An 18,853-nucleotide genomic window follows, 5' to 3' on the forward strand; every position below is an offset into this window, starting at 1 on the left:
AAAGTCCAAACATAGTCTGAAACCTAAAACTATCAATATATCAATCAATCTAATCCATCTGTGGATCAGGATGCTATGGACTCTTTATGGTGTTGGTATGTTAACTGAAGTTTGTTTTTATTGCTTTGCCATCCTGAGAGCACTGACTTTAACACCCAGCTGTAATTCCTTTCCATATGACTTTTAGTGACATTAAAAAAAAATTAAATTTAAAAAAAAAAAGGCTCACACAGAAACCAAACAAATACAATGTCACAATATAAAGATTTTATTGCAGGCAAACAAAACCATAAATAATATTTACAGACTATGAAACAACATTCAATGGGTTCTGTGGATTGCTGGTAAACAGTTTTTCAGTCTTGGATAGGAATCAGTTGTTTGTGACCGTCCACCGACAGCTGCTGAATTTTGAACTATTTATTTGTAACTCCAAGCAGTTAAAATGTCGACTTCAACAATAGAACTAGAATTTAAAAAACGGTCGACACTGACTGAAGTTTTGTAACTTCATTTAAAAGAAAACTAGGGCATTCTCCAGACTGTAGCCTTTACGGATTTCTGACTGCTAGACAGATTAACAGGTAAATAGTCTTTAATGTATTGTTTAATGGAAACACGGCAAGAAAAGTTGTTTAAAAATGAGACTGTAAAGGCTGTATCTGCTATAGGTGTTTATTTAAATTAATGTCTCACACACATACAAAGTGTTCTCCCTTAAAATTCTGTCTCTGAATGAAAGGTACAATTTTTGGCCAGCAGTTTATGCATGTGGCATGAACTGGTTAAAAGAATGCAATCAGAGGAGACCACAGCACACATTTCCCTCTTGGCGTTAACCGTAGACAAGAAGGAAAGAAGTCCCTGCAGAAATTCAAAACAATATAAGAGAAAACTTAAAATGTCCAAAAACATACCTTAAATTTTCAAATTACTGTATCCTGTTGATCGTCCTACTTTGGAATCAACGCTGACTGAGGAGTGTCAGAAGTGCAACTACAGTATAAACAGCTTGTTGCCTTAAAATGTTTGATTGCAGTAAAACAAACGTTTGAACCTATGACAAGTTAGCTTTCTTAGTTTTAAACATTCCACTCAGATGAGCAGGAAAAAGTATATTCTGTAGAGTCTGAGCTTCTCACTTTCACATCATTGTTTTCGGTTCCTTTCAGATTCTAAACAAAAAGTTTTAAAAGCCTCTTCAATCTCAGGCTCCATCTCGTCTTCAGAGTCGTCGTATCTGCAAATGCAACAATAAGAAATAAAATCGTGTTAAGAGTAGTTTTAGAGGCACACACATTTTTTGTTTCATTTCACAGGTAGACACATAAAAGTACAGGTCACACAGACACACACAGACACACACAGACACACACAGACACACACACACACCCGACAGGAGCCGGCTAAGCCCTCATTCACTCTCAACTGCTGACTACACTGAATGAGGCTGCGGCTGATGCAGTTGCACTATGGGCCAGTTCAACACATTCGCCAACCTCAGAGGCCCACATGTCAGCGGTGGTCATACGATCTGCTTGAAACCGCTGTGCAGTCACATGACTGAGGGTGTGCCAGCATGGTAGTACTATTGAACTTACACTTCATGTCCATTTTCTCCATGACCGTCATGGAAATAGTCTTGCTTGACCAGGATCTCTTGGTATTTCTCAGCATATTCTGTCAAAGCAAAGAAAATGATATTGTAGAAAAGACTTTGGAGCACATGACCCGTACGATTTATAAAAACTGATTAACCACAAAAACGATAATCACACAACTACTTATCATTACAGGAAAATTAAAAAAAGAAAAAACAAACTTCCTGATGTTTCTAACCTTTTAAATGCATGCACACACTGTAAATCCAATTACAAATAGCAATCTTTTTGAGAAACAAAAATGGCCATTTCATGACTCTAGAGCCTCTGAACAGTACTGAAAGCCTGTAGAAAGACAACTCCATGCTGACCACTTGACCTACTACAAACAAGTGAACATGGCTCACCTGGATCTGCTGCTGTGAAAGGCGTACCATCTTCTGTGTAGAACGTGGGTTCATTCTGAGGAGAGAACAAAAAAAAAAAACAGTCCATGAGGAACAAATCGACTCCACACTGAAGCAGAGAGATGAAGGTGCAGCCGACACTCACCATGAAGTAGTTGGGGTCGTTGTCTGGAGTGGCGTGGCTGGCTGCTGCAGCATCATGGACTCTGCCCCAATCACTAGATCTCAATTCCACTAGTTTCAAAAGCATTTGTCTGACACCCCTGGGGAGAAAAAAAACTTCACCCACGGTGTTTTGGATGGGTTAACCTTGAAGAAGTTGGCTTTTTGTAATTGTAAGGCAACGGTATTAAAGTAAAACCTGGAACTTCTCTGTTCAGCAATAACCTTCAGGTTTTAAAACAGTAAGTGTACCTTCAGAACAAGCCTTGAATAGCAGCTGCACACAGAAACCATTTCAATATACACACCTGCTGCATGTAGCATCTAGTAAAATAGTCTCTATTCTTTGGATCAACTGCTCCATGTGTGGTTTCCCACTCTCCTTCCACGTGTCATCTAGGACAGAGCCGGTGAGCTGGGAATTTAAAACACATTCTAATCACCTCCCTTAACAACAAAACAAAAGTTGGTCCAAAAAGAAATCTACTCAAGATTTGACACCTTAAGAAGTTTGACAGCACAGATGAGGTTTTCATCGACAGGATGGTTAAACAGGCTGTTCATCAGGTCATTCAGAGCTGAAAGGAGGATATCTGCTCGATTGGGGAGACCTTTTCCACTCTTTACCTAGATAAAGACAGATTGGCACAGAAAAATGACTGATGCAAGCAATAAGCTGAAGGAATGCTGGGTTGAAATCCGGTGTTGTTATTAGAATTACGGGATTCAAAAAGTGAAGATTGTGTTGTTTAAAATCCAACAAATTAATGAAATGATGGGATTTACCCACAAGGGATGGCATCACAAAGCAATATATAAGCAAACCTTTACCTCCAGGTTAAGATAGAGCTCCCCCAGAAAAAGGACAAAGGAGTGGAGTTTCTTCTGAGTGTCTGGGTCTCCTCTGACTGCTACGTCCCTCTGTTCAAACTCTATTCGGCATCTGTTGAGGACAACGTTCTTCCTTTTTAAAAGGCAAATTAAATAATGATGATAGTTCAGAATACTGTGCATGTGTCACCAAAAGAGGTAGTCCATTTTTATCACAAACATCACTAATAAAGGCTCTTCCATCAGCTTATTCCTTTAAAATTTTTTTTAACAAAACGGTAAGGGAGGTTTGCTATGAAGTCTAATCTGTGTCTGATACGAGTCCACATTAAATTCAGTAACAAACACAAAAAAAAATATCACCTTTTCAGGAGCAGCTGACGAAAGTTGCCACTTGGTGGGCTGATAGTTAGATGATGAGACAAGTAGTTACAGAGCCTGGCGCCCGTGTAAGAGAAGTTTGGAATGGCAGTAGACTGAAACGAAAACCAGAACAGGGTTTGGCTTCAACTTACATTAGTTAATATTGATACAACAATAATATGAAGACTGAACACAGCGTTTCAAACCTGTGTGTATATTAGTTCAACCAGCTCTTTCAGCAGCTCCTCAGTAGTAACCCAGGAATTGATCACACCGGTTATGTAATCAATATCAGACTCAAAAGACCCCGGTGAGCAGCTCAGGTGACCGAGGAATTCTGTGACCATATCAGCCAATGTCGGTTCTCCATAATAGCTTTCACTGTCATAATACAGATTGTGGTCCTGAACAAGAATCACAATACAAATATTAAAAAAAACCAAAAAAGTCAGTTGCTTTGTCAACATAAATGAGGACCAAATTAAAAATCTTGATTTTAAAAGTTGTGATGTGAATGTAAACAATGATGGACATGCTACTAAAAATGTTGCTGATACTTTGATGCTAACAAGAGGAACCACTATAAACATGTTGGTTGAAGAGCACCAAAAATAATAGTGATACTGAGAGGATTAAGGCAGAGGTGGCATAAACACTCCACTTACTTCACCCTGGTTTGTTCCTGCTGGGACAAACTCCGGGGCAGTGGCTGAAAGATTTGACGACTTAACAATAGAATAAACGTCATGAGATTGTCTGGAAGCAAAGTTACTGCTAGCATTTGCACTTTGTTGCGATACGCTCTCTCTTGCATAATCTGAAAAGAGAAGAAAAATGTCCTCAGCTTGTTTCTCTCTAAGTGAGATCTCAACCTACGTAGATAGATCTAATCTCCTTTAAACTCTCAATTCAGGAACAGTTCTAAAAAGCTCTCACACATCTCTCTAGATATACACTTAAAAATTTAGAATGAGTTTTGTTTAGAATATTAGTAGTTTTGTTTTAAATCCATTGAGTATACAAAATGACAAAATATGGTTTGTAGTACATTAACAACAATACACAATTGACTAACTACACAGTAACTACGTATAATACATGTATAATCAGTGAGCAATGAGTGATGTGTGAGAACATCACAACTCCAATTATTACTGTAGTTTGAGCTCATACATACATATATATATATATATATATATACACACACACACACACACAGTATATATATACACAGTATATATATAGGACAATATAAGTATTTATAGGACAGTACATACATATAGGACACTATACATTAACCTTGTTGAGCAGTATCTGTGGTTAATGGCTGTCATCCCACAAGTTTGTAATGAAAAGTGTTGTCTATTGTAGTAACTGTATATATACATAATGTGCATTTTGTAAGTATTACAAAAACCACATTACGTATGTTTTTTTAAAATCTTTTTTCATGCCTTTGATTTAAATTTGTCTGTCCTTTCATTCCGTCATAGCTCCTTTCTAACAAGTGACACAAACATTCATTTGAACAAGAAGTGTTGCTTCCACTTGCCTCCACCTCGGACTATCTGACCTACAGAAGGTTTTTACTCTCTATGGTGAACAAACGTTACTCATCTGAACTTTTAATTTGACTTTCTGCTTTGCAGTCCGTGTTTCTTAACGCAAACGAAGCTATAAGCTTTACAAACACAACGTGCGTCTGGCTGAAACTGGCCGGGCTAAACGTGTGGTCTGAGTGTCAGCTTTATTTAGAGGCTGCCTCGGAGTTAGCCCGACAGGTGCGCCTCTCAGACGGCTAGCGGGGACTGATAGCAGCGGTCACTAGCAGCTACCTCATGACATTAAGTAAAGCAATCAGCCAGAGGAAATGTTACGGGTGTGGTTCAGATCGGACATAGAGGCCCTCGGTGATCACCTCCAGCATGTTGTGTTCTTGTATTCTACAGGGAGACTGAAGTGAATGTGAAACCAGCCATTAGCCTCCACTGACGCTAGCTAGCCGACACTCGTTACCTTCAGGGACAGCGGACTTCGCAGCGCTACAGTCGTTCTCGTTGAAAGGCAGTGATGTTCGTGGTTGTCTCAGCGGTTCCCTTTGATTGAAGAACACGGCTGTGTTGTCACAGTCCCCGGACAGAACCCCCAGCCCGGAACCCGCAGGTGGATTTCGGACTCTCCCCGACCCAGGAGCTCTGTCGAAATGCTCATCCATGACCGCTGGTTCGGCAGCTTCGATCCTTAAAGCGGCATCAGAGAACGATTAAGAAATGCTGCTGATAATAACAATTGTTTTTTCTTTTGCGTGGTAGGAAATATTGGTATTTTACACTCGTAAGAACCTGTCTTTCATGATGTTTTTTTTAACCAACGGATATCGATGCAGCATATCCACAACTTTTTATCCACTTCCTTTCCATCAGAACAATGTTTTATATTAGACCCAAACTGTCTCCCTCTATCGGTCTGGAGCCAAAGTGCACTTTGGTGCAAAGTGCCCGTGAGGCGCCATGAACTCATCGATATACTACTGTAATCTGATCTGTTTGCCCAAGTTAAACGTAAGAAGATCATCATTTTTTTTAGTACATTTAATAAGTTCTATATAAGGCCTGTAATAATTTATTATTTATGACATATGGTCTCTCAAATGTATTTGGAAAAGCCAGCTTAAGGGATTGAAATTGTTCTGCTTCCATGTTCAATCTTCCTTTTAAATTAAATTAAATAAAATTTTCTCATCAAGAAAAACAAGTCTGTGAAATGAAATGTGTTTATCATAAAGAACAGCATGTTTTTTTGAATTTCTCCAAATATTAGTAGTATTGAAAACATGAAACACTTCTTTTCCTTTTGGCTTTTCCCTTCAGGGGTCGCCACAGCGAATCAGTTGCCTCCATCTAACCCTGTCTTCTGCATCCTCTTCTCTCACACCAACTACCTTCATGTCCTGTTTCCCTACATCCATAAACCTCCTCTTTTGTCTTCCTCTAGGCCTCCTGTCTGGCAGTTCAAAACTCAGCATCCTTCTACCAATGTATTCACTATCTCTCCTCTGGACATGTCCAAACCATCTCAGTCTGGCCTCTCTGACTTTATCTCCAAAACCTCTAACATGTACTGTCCCTCTGATGTACTCATTCCTGGTCCTGGTAGGATCAGGAATGACCTTCGGCTACATTGAAAACATGAAACACTATACTTCTTAAAATATTACCTGTACTTACAAATACAGGTATGCATAAAAGTACGTATTAAGAGTTAAAACACAATTGGATCATTTAGTTGATGTTACGTGAAAATAAATTGTTTTTATTTTCATTTTTGATGTGACTTTATTTTTACATTGATGCCTGTGTAACATTTTATGGTTTTAGCTGTTAGAGTAATACTGATTTGAATTATTCCGGTTAGTTTATGACAGTAATATCACAAGAGCTGAATGAAGACCAATGTAGCATGCAATTGAAATCAAAATTACAATCGCAATTGTCTTGACTACAGCTGCTTATTCACCTTTTCTGGAGTCTGTCCCAGCTGGCTATGGGTGAGAGGTGGGTTACACCCCAAATGAGATGCCATTTCTGTAAATTTGGAAATTAAATGGTCATGCTATATTAGTCACCGATTGTGTATATTTCAGAGTTTATCTTCCACCTGATGTTTATAAGTATGGTACTGTTGATGCAAGAGACATATGAACTTTTATTTCACTCTCTTTCACTTTCTGGAGCTTAATTTTCTAATTACCATTGTGACATTAAATATATGGAACATTTCTGCTTTTACATTAACTTTTACAATTTTTTATAAGCCTATTTAGCACATGATCTCAGTTTCTTCAGTGTCTAAGCTATTTTGAGTTTACATGATCATCTGTGTAACATCTACACCTAATGATGAACCTACTGAAGGGTATGTGTGACTGTATAGATTAATTAACTTCACACTTCATCAATAATATCTACCAAAAAATCAAATCTGGATAATTATGTTGAATTTATGTAGCAAATACACATTTATGCATCACATAACAACCTTATTCCACAGGCACACCAGCACCGGCTGTCTCTCTCAGCTGCTGCCCACTACAAACATGTGTTGCATCAGATCTCTCAAAGTAAGTATTCATTAGTTGTTTTAGCCTCTGGTAATTTTCCACTTGTTTCCCAAAGCTGGATCACATTATGCCACAGAGAATTCACCAGCCAGAAATGTGAAGACACATTTTCATACCTGGATAAAAGATTACTACCTCTGTCTTTTTTTGTTTTTATTTTCCCCATAATGCTGGTCTTTTGGAGGTAAATCAGGCATTCACAAACCTCTGGAATGCGCAACATGACCAATGATTTGAAAGTGTGTGCGCGTGTGTTAAGGTGGGTGGGTGGGCGGTGTCAACACGCACTCATCACCACACATTGAATGCAAGTTTTTTTCAGTGTTTTTTAATGACTACAGATTCTCTCCACTGGATTTATTATTACTTTACTGAATGTAGCATCAGATTATCCACAGTAAATAAACACTATAGTTTGCTGTTTAATTATTTTCCAGAGCTCAATTATGTATTTTTTAATTTTTTAAAAATTTTATTCATTTATTTTATATACTTGATTAAACCCCAAAGGGAAATTAGTGGCACACTCTGGTCAGTCACATGCATATATATATTAGTGCACAGGCCCTGAACCCACAAACACACACAAGGGGCCAAGGGTACGCATGCAATGGCAGGTAGAGTGGCGGACAGCTCCTTCGTGGAGCGCCCAAATGAGCAATTTGTAAGGTGGGACGACGCTTTGCTCAAGGGTGCCTCGGCAGTGCTCCGGAGGTGAACTGACACCTCCCACTGTCAGCCCACCTCCGGGTGTTTTTGGACGGAAGCGGGAATCGAACCGCCGATCTTGGAGCATTGGACAACCTGCTCTACCACTGCTGCCTCTTTAGCATATTTTTCCTGTATTTTCAGTTACAGTTACTTTGTTTAGAAGAAATTCACTAAATTATTCCATTTGAATTTTTTGATTTACTTTATTACTCCAGTATCTTCAACTGAACTTAGCTCTTAGGTAATATTTAAAGCTTTATCCTCAAGTTACTGTTGTGGCCTCTGAAATGCAACCACCGTGCAGTCACTCGAGATGCTTAAGAAAATGTACAACAGTACAAGAGAGGAGTACATGAAATAGCATCCAAATGTTGTCATTGTAAACACAATCATTTGCAGGTTTCATCCATAAAAACAATCATAAAGATTGTACAGTACCGCTTAAGTAAAATCTCATATTGTCCCTTTTTCAAATCGTATTTATTCTCAGTTTTTCATGCTTTGGCTGGGAAACAGACAGTCGAGATAAGAGAATGTGAATTCCGGAAGCCTGTAGTGTTAATGATGCCAGGTCCTGTGATCTGGCCTCAGGGCAGCTGCTATTGATTTGTATGTAAAGTGTGAGGGAGGTGGGTGGTCAGACACAGTTCATATCTCACCTTTCATTCAGTACTTTCTCCATTCATAAAGTCAGGTCCTCTCCCAGAATCCCTATGGCAGCAGTAATATGGCCCAATGTGACAAAGATGTCGTTATATTGTGGTTTTATGCTGTTTTTTACATGCTGTTTTTCAAAGTGGTGATGCATTGTAATTGTCGGTGTTTGTGTGTTCGTCCATTCGTCCGTCCATTCGTTCGTTAGTCCACCAAATATCTTCGCAACCGTTATAGACTGAAAAATGAAACAAAAAGCACATTATTTGGGCTGCAAAGGGGATGAAAATGAGATGACCTTGACATTGCGAAAAGTAGGTCAAGGTCAAATATCAACTTTTGTACACTCAGGAACCAGATAAGATAGAAAGACGAGGGAGAAGTCCAGTGTGAGTAAGACCATAGATCAAAGCTAGTGCTTTGACCTACCTATGCTTTGATTTACCCTGACCTATGCAAGTAGGTCAGGGTAAAATTTTGAATTCAGGGTGTCGCGGGACGTTGCAGTCGCTGACTGCCTTGATTCTAGTTTATTAGCTGCTTTCAAAGCAGTTTTTACTATTCAAGCCCTGCTGTGACTGATGGCGGGATGCAGACCAACCAAATTACTTCATTCCCATTTTATTACTATTAGTCAGTCTCGTTCCGGAGTATCAGGCTAGACATTAGGGGTTGCTTTCTGTCCCATCTTGTACCATGACCTGTATGGTCTTCCTGTCGTCTGTGGTATATGAAAAAATTAAGACTGTATCACAGTGGAGAAATTGATATTTTATTTTCACATAATAGAGTTCCTATAAAAAGTAAAGAATGCAAAGGAATGCATGCTTTGTAAGGGTTTCCCTCCAGTTAAATATTTCATGAAATAAATAAATCAATACAGTACAGCTGAAACACAGGGGTTAAGTATCAAACATTTGTTTAAATGTGTTGCATCTTCTATGTTTACTGTTGTCTTCATAACCTGACAGATCATTTCCCTCATTTTATTCATTTTCTAATCTGTTCTTTGTCTCATAGGAGAATATGGGTTATAAATAACTGTGAGACACCTCTGTATCTACCACAGTTCATTCTTTTGGAGCATATGCTCTGTGTTGTCCCCCTTACACACAATCTCCAGTTGCAAACTGTTTGGCACAGAAAACAAGGATAAACAATGCATCCCATGCCAAAGAAAACAGATATAATCTTCTCCAACCAAATAAAGTATACAATCTCAGTCAAAATCAGGAGCAAAGACCATATTTTTACATAACAGTGTTAGTGCCTTGTTTTCAGATGAGAGATTTGTCAGTGTCCATATTTCACGGCTCTTTTCAGTATCAACTTCTCCTTCCAGTGCTGCGTGATGTCCTCCTTCTCCAGTCTAACTTTTCCAGCTCACACCAAAATTGGAAGGAAATGGGTGGCCGTATTCTTCCTGCGGGTCTTCTTCCCTCTCAGAGGCTTTCCATGAACATTTAGACCTATAAACATCTGCCGCTTCTTGTTCCTCCACTCTGCTGAAGCATATGTGTTGTATCCGTTCTCCTCGATTCGCTCCTTCAGAGTGCAATCGATTCCAAAGTCTCTCTGGAAGAAAACAGCGTCCATCAGGTTAAAATGTTAAAACTCTTCTATGTGATATTAAGGCAAAAACACAGAGAATTTTCTTGAAGACGTTCAGAATTCTTGCACATGACAATTTATTCATGTACGTCTCCCTAATATACATTGCATCTTTAATGTGGTGTGCTTGTGCGGAAACCACTGTGCACTGGAGGTTCCTATGTGTGCTGCAGCCTGGTTGTGATTCAGAACTGATACAAAGGTTAGAGGAGTAAAGATAAGGAATGGACACTAATAAGGACAGAGGACACTAACACTATCTGTGTCTGTGGAACATCCAGATTGACCCCTGACCCGGATACTAACCGCTCCATACAATTTCCCCTGCCTGCTGATCGCCAGATAGTAGTTGCTGTTCAGTCCTTTGATGGCCACCACTCCCACGTCCACCGATGTGATTTCCAGAATACCTAGGAGTCAGCAAAAAATACACACATAATTGTCAACATTCAAATAGAGATTGTGTCATTTAACAATCACAGGTAAATCCACCTCTTAATCTAGTTTTACTGCATAGAGAAGACTTTAAAAATCAGAGCAGATAGAGTGAAGGTGAGAACACGCTACGCTGCCTCCAGATGTTGTATAAGAAAATAGAGCAGTTAATCCTCTGGCAGCAGTCACAGGCCAAACACTCCAGAGGATAAATCCATGCATCTTCAAAGTGGAACTCATTATGTGTTCATTACAGGGCACTCACAAATGGGAATGTACAGTATATGAAGTCTGTGAAAGGTCACAATCCTTCTTTGAACGCATTTATCATTTCAGTGATATTATAAAGTTACTTTACAGCCTACACCTGTGTAACAAATTCCAGCTGCGAAGGTTGTTTAGTTTGAAAATTAATGGGTGGATACTGCAGAGATGTGGAGGCTGTTTATGTTCTGTTTGGTATTTGAGTTTCCAAGGACCTATAAGAGCAATCCAGGTTTCTCATAGGCTATTATAGAGGCTAATTTATACCCCAGTTAACAAGGGCATGTTTTTGCCGCAGACAGCTGTGGTTATTTGTGTGGTCTCAGTATCAGAGGTCACAGAGATACAACTTCCTAATGTGTCCTTTGACCACTGAACACACGTGTCTGGTCTTATACCGATGTGTGTGTGTGTGTGTGTGTGTGTGTGTGTGTGTGTGTGTGTGTGTGTGCGTGCGTGCGTGCGTGTGTGTGTGTGTGTGAGTCAAGCTCCTAATGTTCCCATGGCATGCCTCCGTCTTGACTTCCTTTCCCCACTTCCTGTGAGCTGTCATTATTTTATCCCAATAAGCATTCTTATGACCTACACACTCAGACACACACACTCAGACACACATATACACATGTACACATGGAGGGGGGGGGTCCAGATAGCTGACGATATCCTTTGATCACATCAGCAGCCCTCCTCCATCTGATGACTGTTTGTATGGCAGCCTGTTCCACTGTCAAAACCGCACTCTGGTGACTAGGGGGCTGGGGGGCCTCTGGGCCTGCCAGCCTCTAACCTGAGTGGGCAGTTGGAGGATGCAGGTGTGCCCCCCTCAGAACAATATCTCTCTTAAATATACAGGGGGTTCTGTCCTGGTCGGCGGGGTCCTGACTGTATCGGTTTCCAGTTCAAACGGTGGCACCTCAGGGCGCTGAGGTCTGAGGCAGCGGACCAGCAGTGGGGACTGCGACACAACGGCCATTGAAGATCTGAGAAGAACTGGTTTCTGTATGGGATCAGATGTCGGGTATGGAGTGAGGATGTAAGACAATCTATGGGAGTCTCTGGCTGCTCTGTAAACATGGGAGGGATGAAAGGAGGGAGAACAGAGGAGGACAGAGGAGCCATGACAGTGAGACTGGGGGTGGAGGGAGGATTAGTAAGGCTGTAATGATCACTGATCAAAGTCAGCCACCGGAGGCAGGGGCGAGACAGGTTGTGAGTACGCACACATACGTCCACTAACGCTCACACACAGACACACACACACACACACACACACACACACACACACACACACACACACACACACACACACATGCACACAGAGTTATTATTGTAGCAGGAGAATGTGTTCTTACACACTCAACCTGGCTGTGAAACGGTGAACTCTCAATACACCGTTCTCTGCTAAATGGTTAGTTTAGCCAGCAAGTGGCTATTAATTAGCTCATTGAATGCAGGTATTTTTTTTTTAAAACCATAAGACAAAACATCAAAACGACGTAAGATAAAATATCAAGTAAAATGGCCAACAACACGTGAAACAATAACTTTAAGTCAGACAGGCATGTTCAGCGGTTGGCGTGAACATTGCATGCTGGGTGCTTTTACTAATGTGTGTGTGGCTTATTTGATACGCTCTGTTTGGAGTTACAGTAGTAAACACTGCACTGGTTGGGGAATGGAAATGCCAGTGAGAATAAAAAGTGGTTTTTCCACAGTGGGATGCCAAACACCATTTGCAACTTGTTTTCTCACTTAAGTGTTGTTTTGGTATTTGTGAAGCCACTGAACATCGCTTGTTCAATCTTTTTTTATTTAAAGGATTATTTAACCAGACATGGGAGAATGTAATCTTTTTTATATATATCGTTACTGTGAAAATAAATTACAAATGTAAATCAGGATATATGGAGGTCACACTTGATGAGGACCGCACTGAGCGTATTTACACAGGATCGTACATCCTCTTCCTCACCTCAGAGAAATGGTATTCATCTTCACCCTCAACACTCCGTAAGAGAACCATCTGTTCTTTTTTTCCTACGCAAAGGGCTGATTCTTTGATTATAGCAGATAGAGGCCCCACATATTCATATTCACTATGTATACACACTCCTTGAGTCATGTCCTCAAGTCTTTCAAATGTGGTCTGACCCCCACAGCCTGAAACAGCACTGATGGCCTGACACACACACACACACACGTACGCATGCACACACACACACACACACACACACACACACACACACACACACACACACACACACACACACACACACACACACACACACACACACACACACACACACACAGAGAGAGAGAGAGAGAGAGAGAGAGAGAGAGAGAGAGAGAGAGAGAGAGAGAGAGAGAGAGAGAGAGAGAGCCTATGAGCCTTTGAGTTTCTTTTTTTTAAATTCATCTAGCAGCTTCACTTGTCACTCACAGCTGGTAATTGTAATAAATGTAAGAGGCTTCTTTCGTGAATCGTAGATATTTTAACCACGCACTCAGGCCGTGCAGATGGCTGCTTAACTGACTTTAACGTAATTACCCTCTCCTTTCTCTCTGCGCTCTGTAACCTTAGCATCGACTCCCAGTGGGTTGGAAAGCCATGTGGGACAGTTTTGCGCTGGCATCCCCATAAATCTGTGGGAGGTTGCATACTGGTTCTTTAACAGACACTGAGCTGGGTCCTTGCAGTGCCACAAGCAGCACCCAAAACCAAAGCCTTCAAGATCTCACACACCTCTTACCAGTGATAAAAGTATTAATCCACCTATTGTAAAACTACAATACAGGTCGTTTTTGCTTTGCAACGTCTGACTCAGAAAAACGTAAGCTGTCCTCTGCACATTGCAAAAACACAAATGCGATATTTTGCACTTCAAGGGACCATAGAGGATCCACAAAGGACATCAGCCCTGGGATCATGTCCAGCCCCAGGCACCAGAGCAAAGACTGAAGCTGATGTTGTGTAGTATCCTTTACCGTGAGAACCTGATACAAGAGCACATAATCCACACAGAGTGTCCCCAGAGCCCCCCAGGACACAGCTTTTTGATGGCACCACCATTGATACTGAAGACGCACAGCTTTGATGTGGTCTCAGTGATGTTCAGCCATGTCATTCATGAACTTGTACATCTCTAGAGTCCCCCCGCGCTGCCTTTCACCTCCTGCCCCCATGCACGATCTGCACCAGGCCCAGGTGACTTTTGAAATAGTAACACACTCCTAAAAATCAAGAGTTGTGGGTCGGTTAAAAAGAAGGGAGGGAGAGTTAAATTTTCTCCCAAACACACATAAAACTATATGTGTGTGTGTGAGATAAACCGAGTCTTCCTTACATCACTTCAGATTTACAACCGAACCGGTAAAACGCAGCAGTTAAAGCTACAGAATGTCAGTAAATAAGGTTGCCTCTGTTGTGACCTTGTCAAAAGCAAACATTTCCTTTGACATTCTGACTTCTTGTCTTCATCGCCTTTAAGTCACATTGATTGAATGTGTGGTTGAGGTCTCCCAGGAGGAACATGAGAAGTCTCCATATACGTTTGCTTTGGGGTCGGGGACGAAGAGAAAAGAGAGGGATAAAAACAGCATGTGTGTGTGTGTGTGTGTGTGTGTGTGTGTGTGTGTGTGTGTGTGTGTGTGTGTGTGTGTGTGTGTGTGTGTGTGTGTGTGTGTGTGTGTGTGTGTGTGTGTGTGTGTGTGTGTGTGTGTGTGTGTGTGTGTGTCAGCAATAAGTCAGCACATGTGTCGCTATATGATCACACACCCACTGGAGCATGCCAGCGCCTGCTGGCTGATAGGCACACACACGTAGCTTGGGGGGAATGCAGGGAGACTAATGAGAATGCTATTTGACTGACTGATATGCCGAAACATACAACATGTAATCACTTTAAAGACGTGTTTCTCTGAGTGAGCACGTCAAACTACTTTAAACAAATGTCTGATCTGTGACTGAGGGTATGTAATTTGCTGGACTCTGAACGACAGGCGGGCAATCTGAGTGGGAGAGTGAGACGCACACACACAGAAAGGCAGAAGGAGCCTAAAAGCATCAATGAGACTGACAAGCGTGTCCTCTACCCCCTCCCCAAAGCCCTGTTTCTCTGTGGCCGTTATCACCGCTGTTTACCCTGGGCCGTGAAGACTGCCAGATAACGGCTGGATTATCTGCTTCTGCTCCTATTTAAGCCATTTGACGGCTACCATCATTGTGCTGAGTGTTTGGACAGGAGAGATATCACCGGGATGTCTGGTTTAAAGCAAAAAATATCTCTGATCGGGGATTGCTTCATTCACACTGCCAACTAATAGACAAGCCAATAGCCTCTGCAAATTACCCCCAAAATAAATTTAAAGCAATACTTATGCCAAGTTGGGTGATTACCTGGCTGTTTTATTTAGAAAATGTCAATTATTTTTGGTAGAAACAGGCTGTCCTCTCCAAACAGAGAGCCCTGCGTGAGTAAAATGGATTCTTCCATGACAGCCTTAAATCTGTCAAATCAGAATAACAAATATCTTTAATGCTTTCTTGGTTCTAGAAATGTCCATAATAAAAAAGAGGAAACCAACAGGTGCTTTTCATAATGTGTATTACACTAAGTCTTCAAAATGCAAAAAGCATCAGTAGTTTCAGTTGCAGAGTTCCAAAGCATTTCACACATACATGCAGCTTCAAAGGACACATTTGAATAACTCATTTAAGCTCCAAATGAGGCTTAGTTCAGGTCTGTCTTACTTTTGCTCCCCCTACAGAGACACTCGCTCTGGGGTCTGGAGCCCTCTATACTTTCTACATTAGTGCTTTACTTACTGAGGGGGTCGTCTTTGCTCTTGGTTCCATTGACTTTTCCATTCCTATCGATTCTCAGGAAAAACTTCTGGAAAGAGAAGAGCTTCCGCCTCCGTATGTCCCCTTGGAGATGATTGTAGCTGCGCACATGCCTACCCTGTGATCTCCCAGTTCGAACCAGGGGGCCCCCAGCGGCCCTTGGCCTCGATCTGAGATCAGTCTCAGAAATGTTCAGAGGAGCCCTGAGAGTTTGCCGGTTGGCAAGTTTCAGTCTTTCTCTGCGGAGCTGCTGGCAGGTCGCCCCAGATAGGGAGAAGGACAAAACCACCAAAACAGCCAGCAGAGGCAAATACAGGGAGGAAAACAGTGTTGATGGCCTCAGTATGGGGCCGCTCCCAGAACCAGAACGAACACCTTGCCCGGCTCTGGAGCAGGACGACACAGAGGCAGCCTTACTCCCTCCAGCAACCCATCTGACCATGGTAGTGTGCTGTGTGGAGGACGAGAGGCGACCTCAGAGCGTGGGACATGCTGCTGGGGGCGAGGAGAGGCTTGGAGGGCAGGGAGGGGAGTTCTCCACAGTCCAGACTTGGTGAGATGGTCCCCCTGCAGAGTCCAGATTCTTTAGCACCTGTATGAAATTTTTGGATATCCCAAAGAAATAGGTTGGACAATCGAGCAGGTAACTCTGTTTCACACTGATATCCCACTGCGTTTTGAACAGGCTTCAAAAAGTCTCTTTCGTAACGTTAATTAAGTCTGACTGAAAAAGGACTTCATGAAACACATCAATTACTGTAAGTATTACACTAACCTGTTGGTCACTTTCATTCCTTCATCTAATTCTTTCTAAATTGACATTTGACTCTTCTTTGCTGCTCCAGTTGTTCAGTAGAGAAAAAAAGTCCAAAAACTGTAAGTTCACTGATATCCAAGTAGAAAGTTTTCATGTTTAAAATTCTGTAATTCCTGTGAAATCCTAAGAAAAAAAGAAACACGCCACAATGTACCTGTCTGACAGCTGCTACACTACCCATGTACAGGAAAGCTTCCCCGATTTCAGTGTGAGGAGGAGGAAAAGCAGAATTCAAGATTTATAGAGGATTGCTGGTCAATCCAGGCGCATGTCAGATAATCCATCTGTCTTCTGTTGCCCTGCTCCTCTCGCTCTCCCCTCATCGTTTTTTCTCTCCCTCACTAACCCCCAATTACTCCACCTTCATGCTGCATCGAGGTCATTCTTTGGGGAGGTCTTCCTCTCTGTCTGAGGGTTGAGTCAGACTTGTTCACCTCCTGCCTGTTAGCTCCTTCATGAGATGATTTCTGGTGTGATCTCCTCACCTGAAGGGTGATCACAGAAAATGACTGTTGTGTTGTGTGTAGCTGTGTGAGTTAGGTTCTGATCCTTCTGATCCCTCCCTCCTTTACTCAACTTCCCCTCTCACATATGGGAGTAAGTATGGCTCTGTGTGTGTGTGTGTGTGTGTGTGTGTGTGTGCGTGTGTGTGTGTGTGTGTGTGTGTGTGTGTGTGTGTGTGTGTGTGTGTGTGTGTGTGTGTGTGTGTGTGTGTGTGTGTGTGTGTGTTCGCCTACATCCAAGCAAATTATGAGAGTGAGTGATAGCAGGGTTTATCAGAGTAGATGAGGGGAGGCAGGAGGTAGCAGTCTAGTGGAATGGGATCGGTATCTGCGCTGACAGATTGCACTGATGATTGGTTTACTGCTCCATTAAAGACATTTTGTTTTTAACTGTGAATGGTTACAAAAGGGTTTTATTTTCCACTCAGCATATCTTTTTTTTAAAATTTGGTATTATTATCAAGAGATTTCTATAACCAACAGGAACCACTCTTTTGGATGTGATAATCCCAATAAGTGCTCATCCTTGTCTATCGTTTCAGATAAAAATCATATTAAGTTACGATCGCCGGCTTTAGTCTAGATTTCGGTTAATCACAACCATCTTTTGAAAGCCTCTGTTTCCCCAGTGGCTCTTTATCATAGTGTGTTATCTCTCCTGCAATGCTGTAATGTCATGAGGCTCTCTAGTTTCACTCACCAGACCTCTGCCTTGCTCGGTTTCTCAGGTGTCTGAGCAGCCCTGAGCCAATAAGACTTTCTTTTAAAAAAACCATGCATCATTTGTTCCTTAAGGCAACACTGGACCGACAATGTTGTAGCGGACTAAACAGTAACATTCAGTATGTGCAGTATGTGCAAGCTGTAAAATAGTAGATTTCTGTTCTTATTAATATGACACAAAGAGATGCAAATATAATCTGTCATTAATTTAATTGATTTTCAACATGACATGCACATGTGGAGGATGTGAACAGCTGAGTAGGATGCAACACTTCTGAGCTTTGTGACAATTCTGATATGGATTTTGCACAGGAGGGTTAGGGTCAGCAATGATCAAGGGGGGGGGGGGGGGGCTGCCGTGTTCCAGCTTCTTTTCCCTTGAGCTCTAGTTTTAAAGTCTGCTTTAATGTCTGTCAACAATCTACGGCAGTCTGGTCTTGGCATGGCTTTATCTAAGGATATAAACAAAGCAATCTTATCAGCGCTTCCTTTGTGGTGTCCTTTCCCACTGTGATAACCTGAATCACTGCAGAGGAAACAGAGCTGGGGGGAGCAGGCCTCATTTATATTGATAATTGTTGCAGCAATAATTTGCAGTAATGGTGTCATTTAAAATGGCCTCACCAAAAGTGCAATGGAACACCAATTATCAATCTAAGAAACAGGCTATTCAGATCCATTGATTTCCTTATAATGTATTGTCATTAATCAGAATAACATCTTAATAATTCATATCACCTTCTGCCATTTGCCCACAAAAGTACAAGTATCCATATAAGGTCATTAATCGTAGTAATTAATAGTAGTT

At 41.4% G+C, this 18,853-nt stretch overlaps 2 protein-coding genes across 2 annotated transcripts; both read right to left on the reverse strand.

Moving 5' to 3' along the window:
• Positions 1-252: 252 nt before the first annotated feature.
• paip1 (poly(A) binding protein interacting protein 1) lies at positions 253-5,900 on the reverse strand. The gene is made up of 11 exons (XM_068310236.1): positions 5,381-5,900; positions 4,030-4,181; positions 3,571-3,768; positions 3,365-3,477; positions 2,996-3,113; positions 2,672-2,791; positions 2,479-2,585; positions 2,154-2,271; positions 2,009-2,063; positions 1,602-1,680; positions 253-1,240 (listed from the first exon to the last, which is right to left on the reverse strand). Exons 1-11 carry the CDS (start codon positions 5,577-5,579, stop codon positions 1,150-1,152), a joined length of 1,350 nt encoding a protein of 449 aa, XP_068166337.1. The 5' UTR covers positions 5,580-5,900; the 3' UTR covers positions 253-1,149.
• A 3,751-nt stretch (positions 5,901-9,651) lies between these two features.
• LOC137592892 (fibroblast growth factor 10-like) lies at positions 9,652-16,662 on the reverse strand. Its single transcript, XM_068311367.1, has 3 exons — positions 15,985-16,662; positions 10,767-10,870; positions 9,652-10,424 (listed from the first exon to the last, which is right to left on the reverse strand). Exons 1-3 carry the CDS (start codon positions 16,442-16,444, stop codon positions 10,233-10,235), a joined length of 756 nt encoding a protein of 251 aa, XP_068167468.1. The 5' UTR covers positions 16,445-16,662; the 3' UTR covers positions 9,652-10,232.
• Between the last annotated feature and the right edge of the window lie 2,191 nt (positions 16,663-18,853).

Source organism: Antennarius striatus, chromosome 3 (genome assembly GCF_040054535.1).
Source record: "Antennarius striatus isolate MH-2024 chromosome 3, ASM4005453v1, whole genome shotgun sequence".
In the NCBI taxonomy this organism is placed as follows: domain Eukaryota; kingdom Metazoa; phylum Chordata; class Actinopteri; order Lophiiformes; family Antennariidae; genus Antennarius; species Antennarius striatus.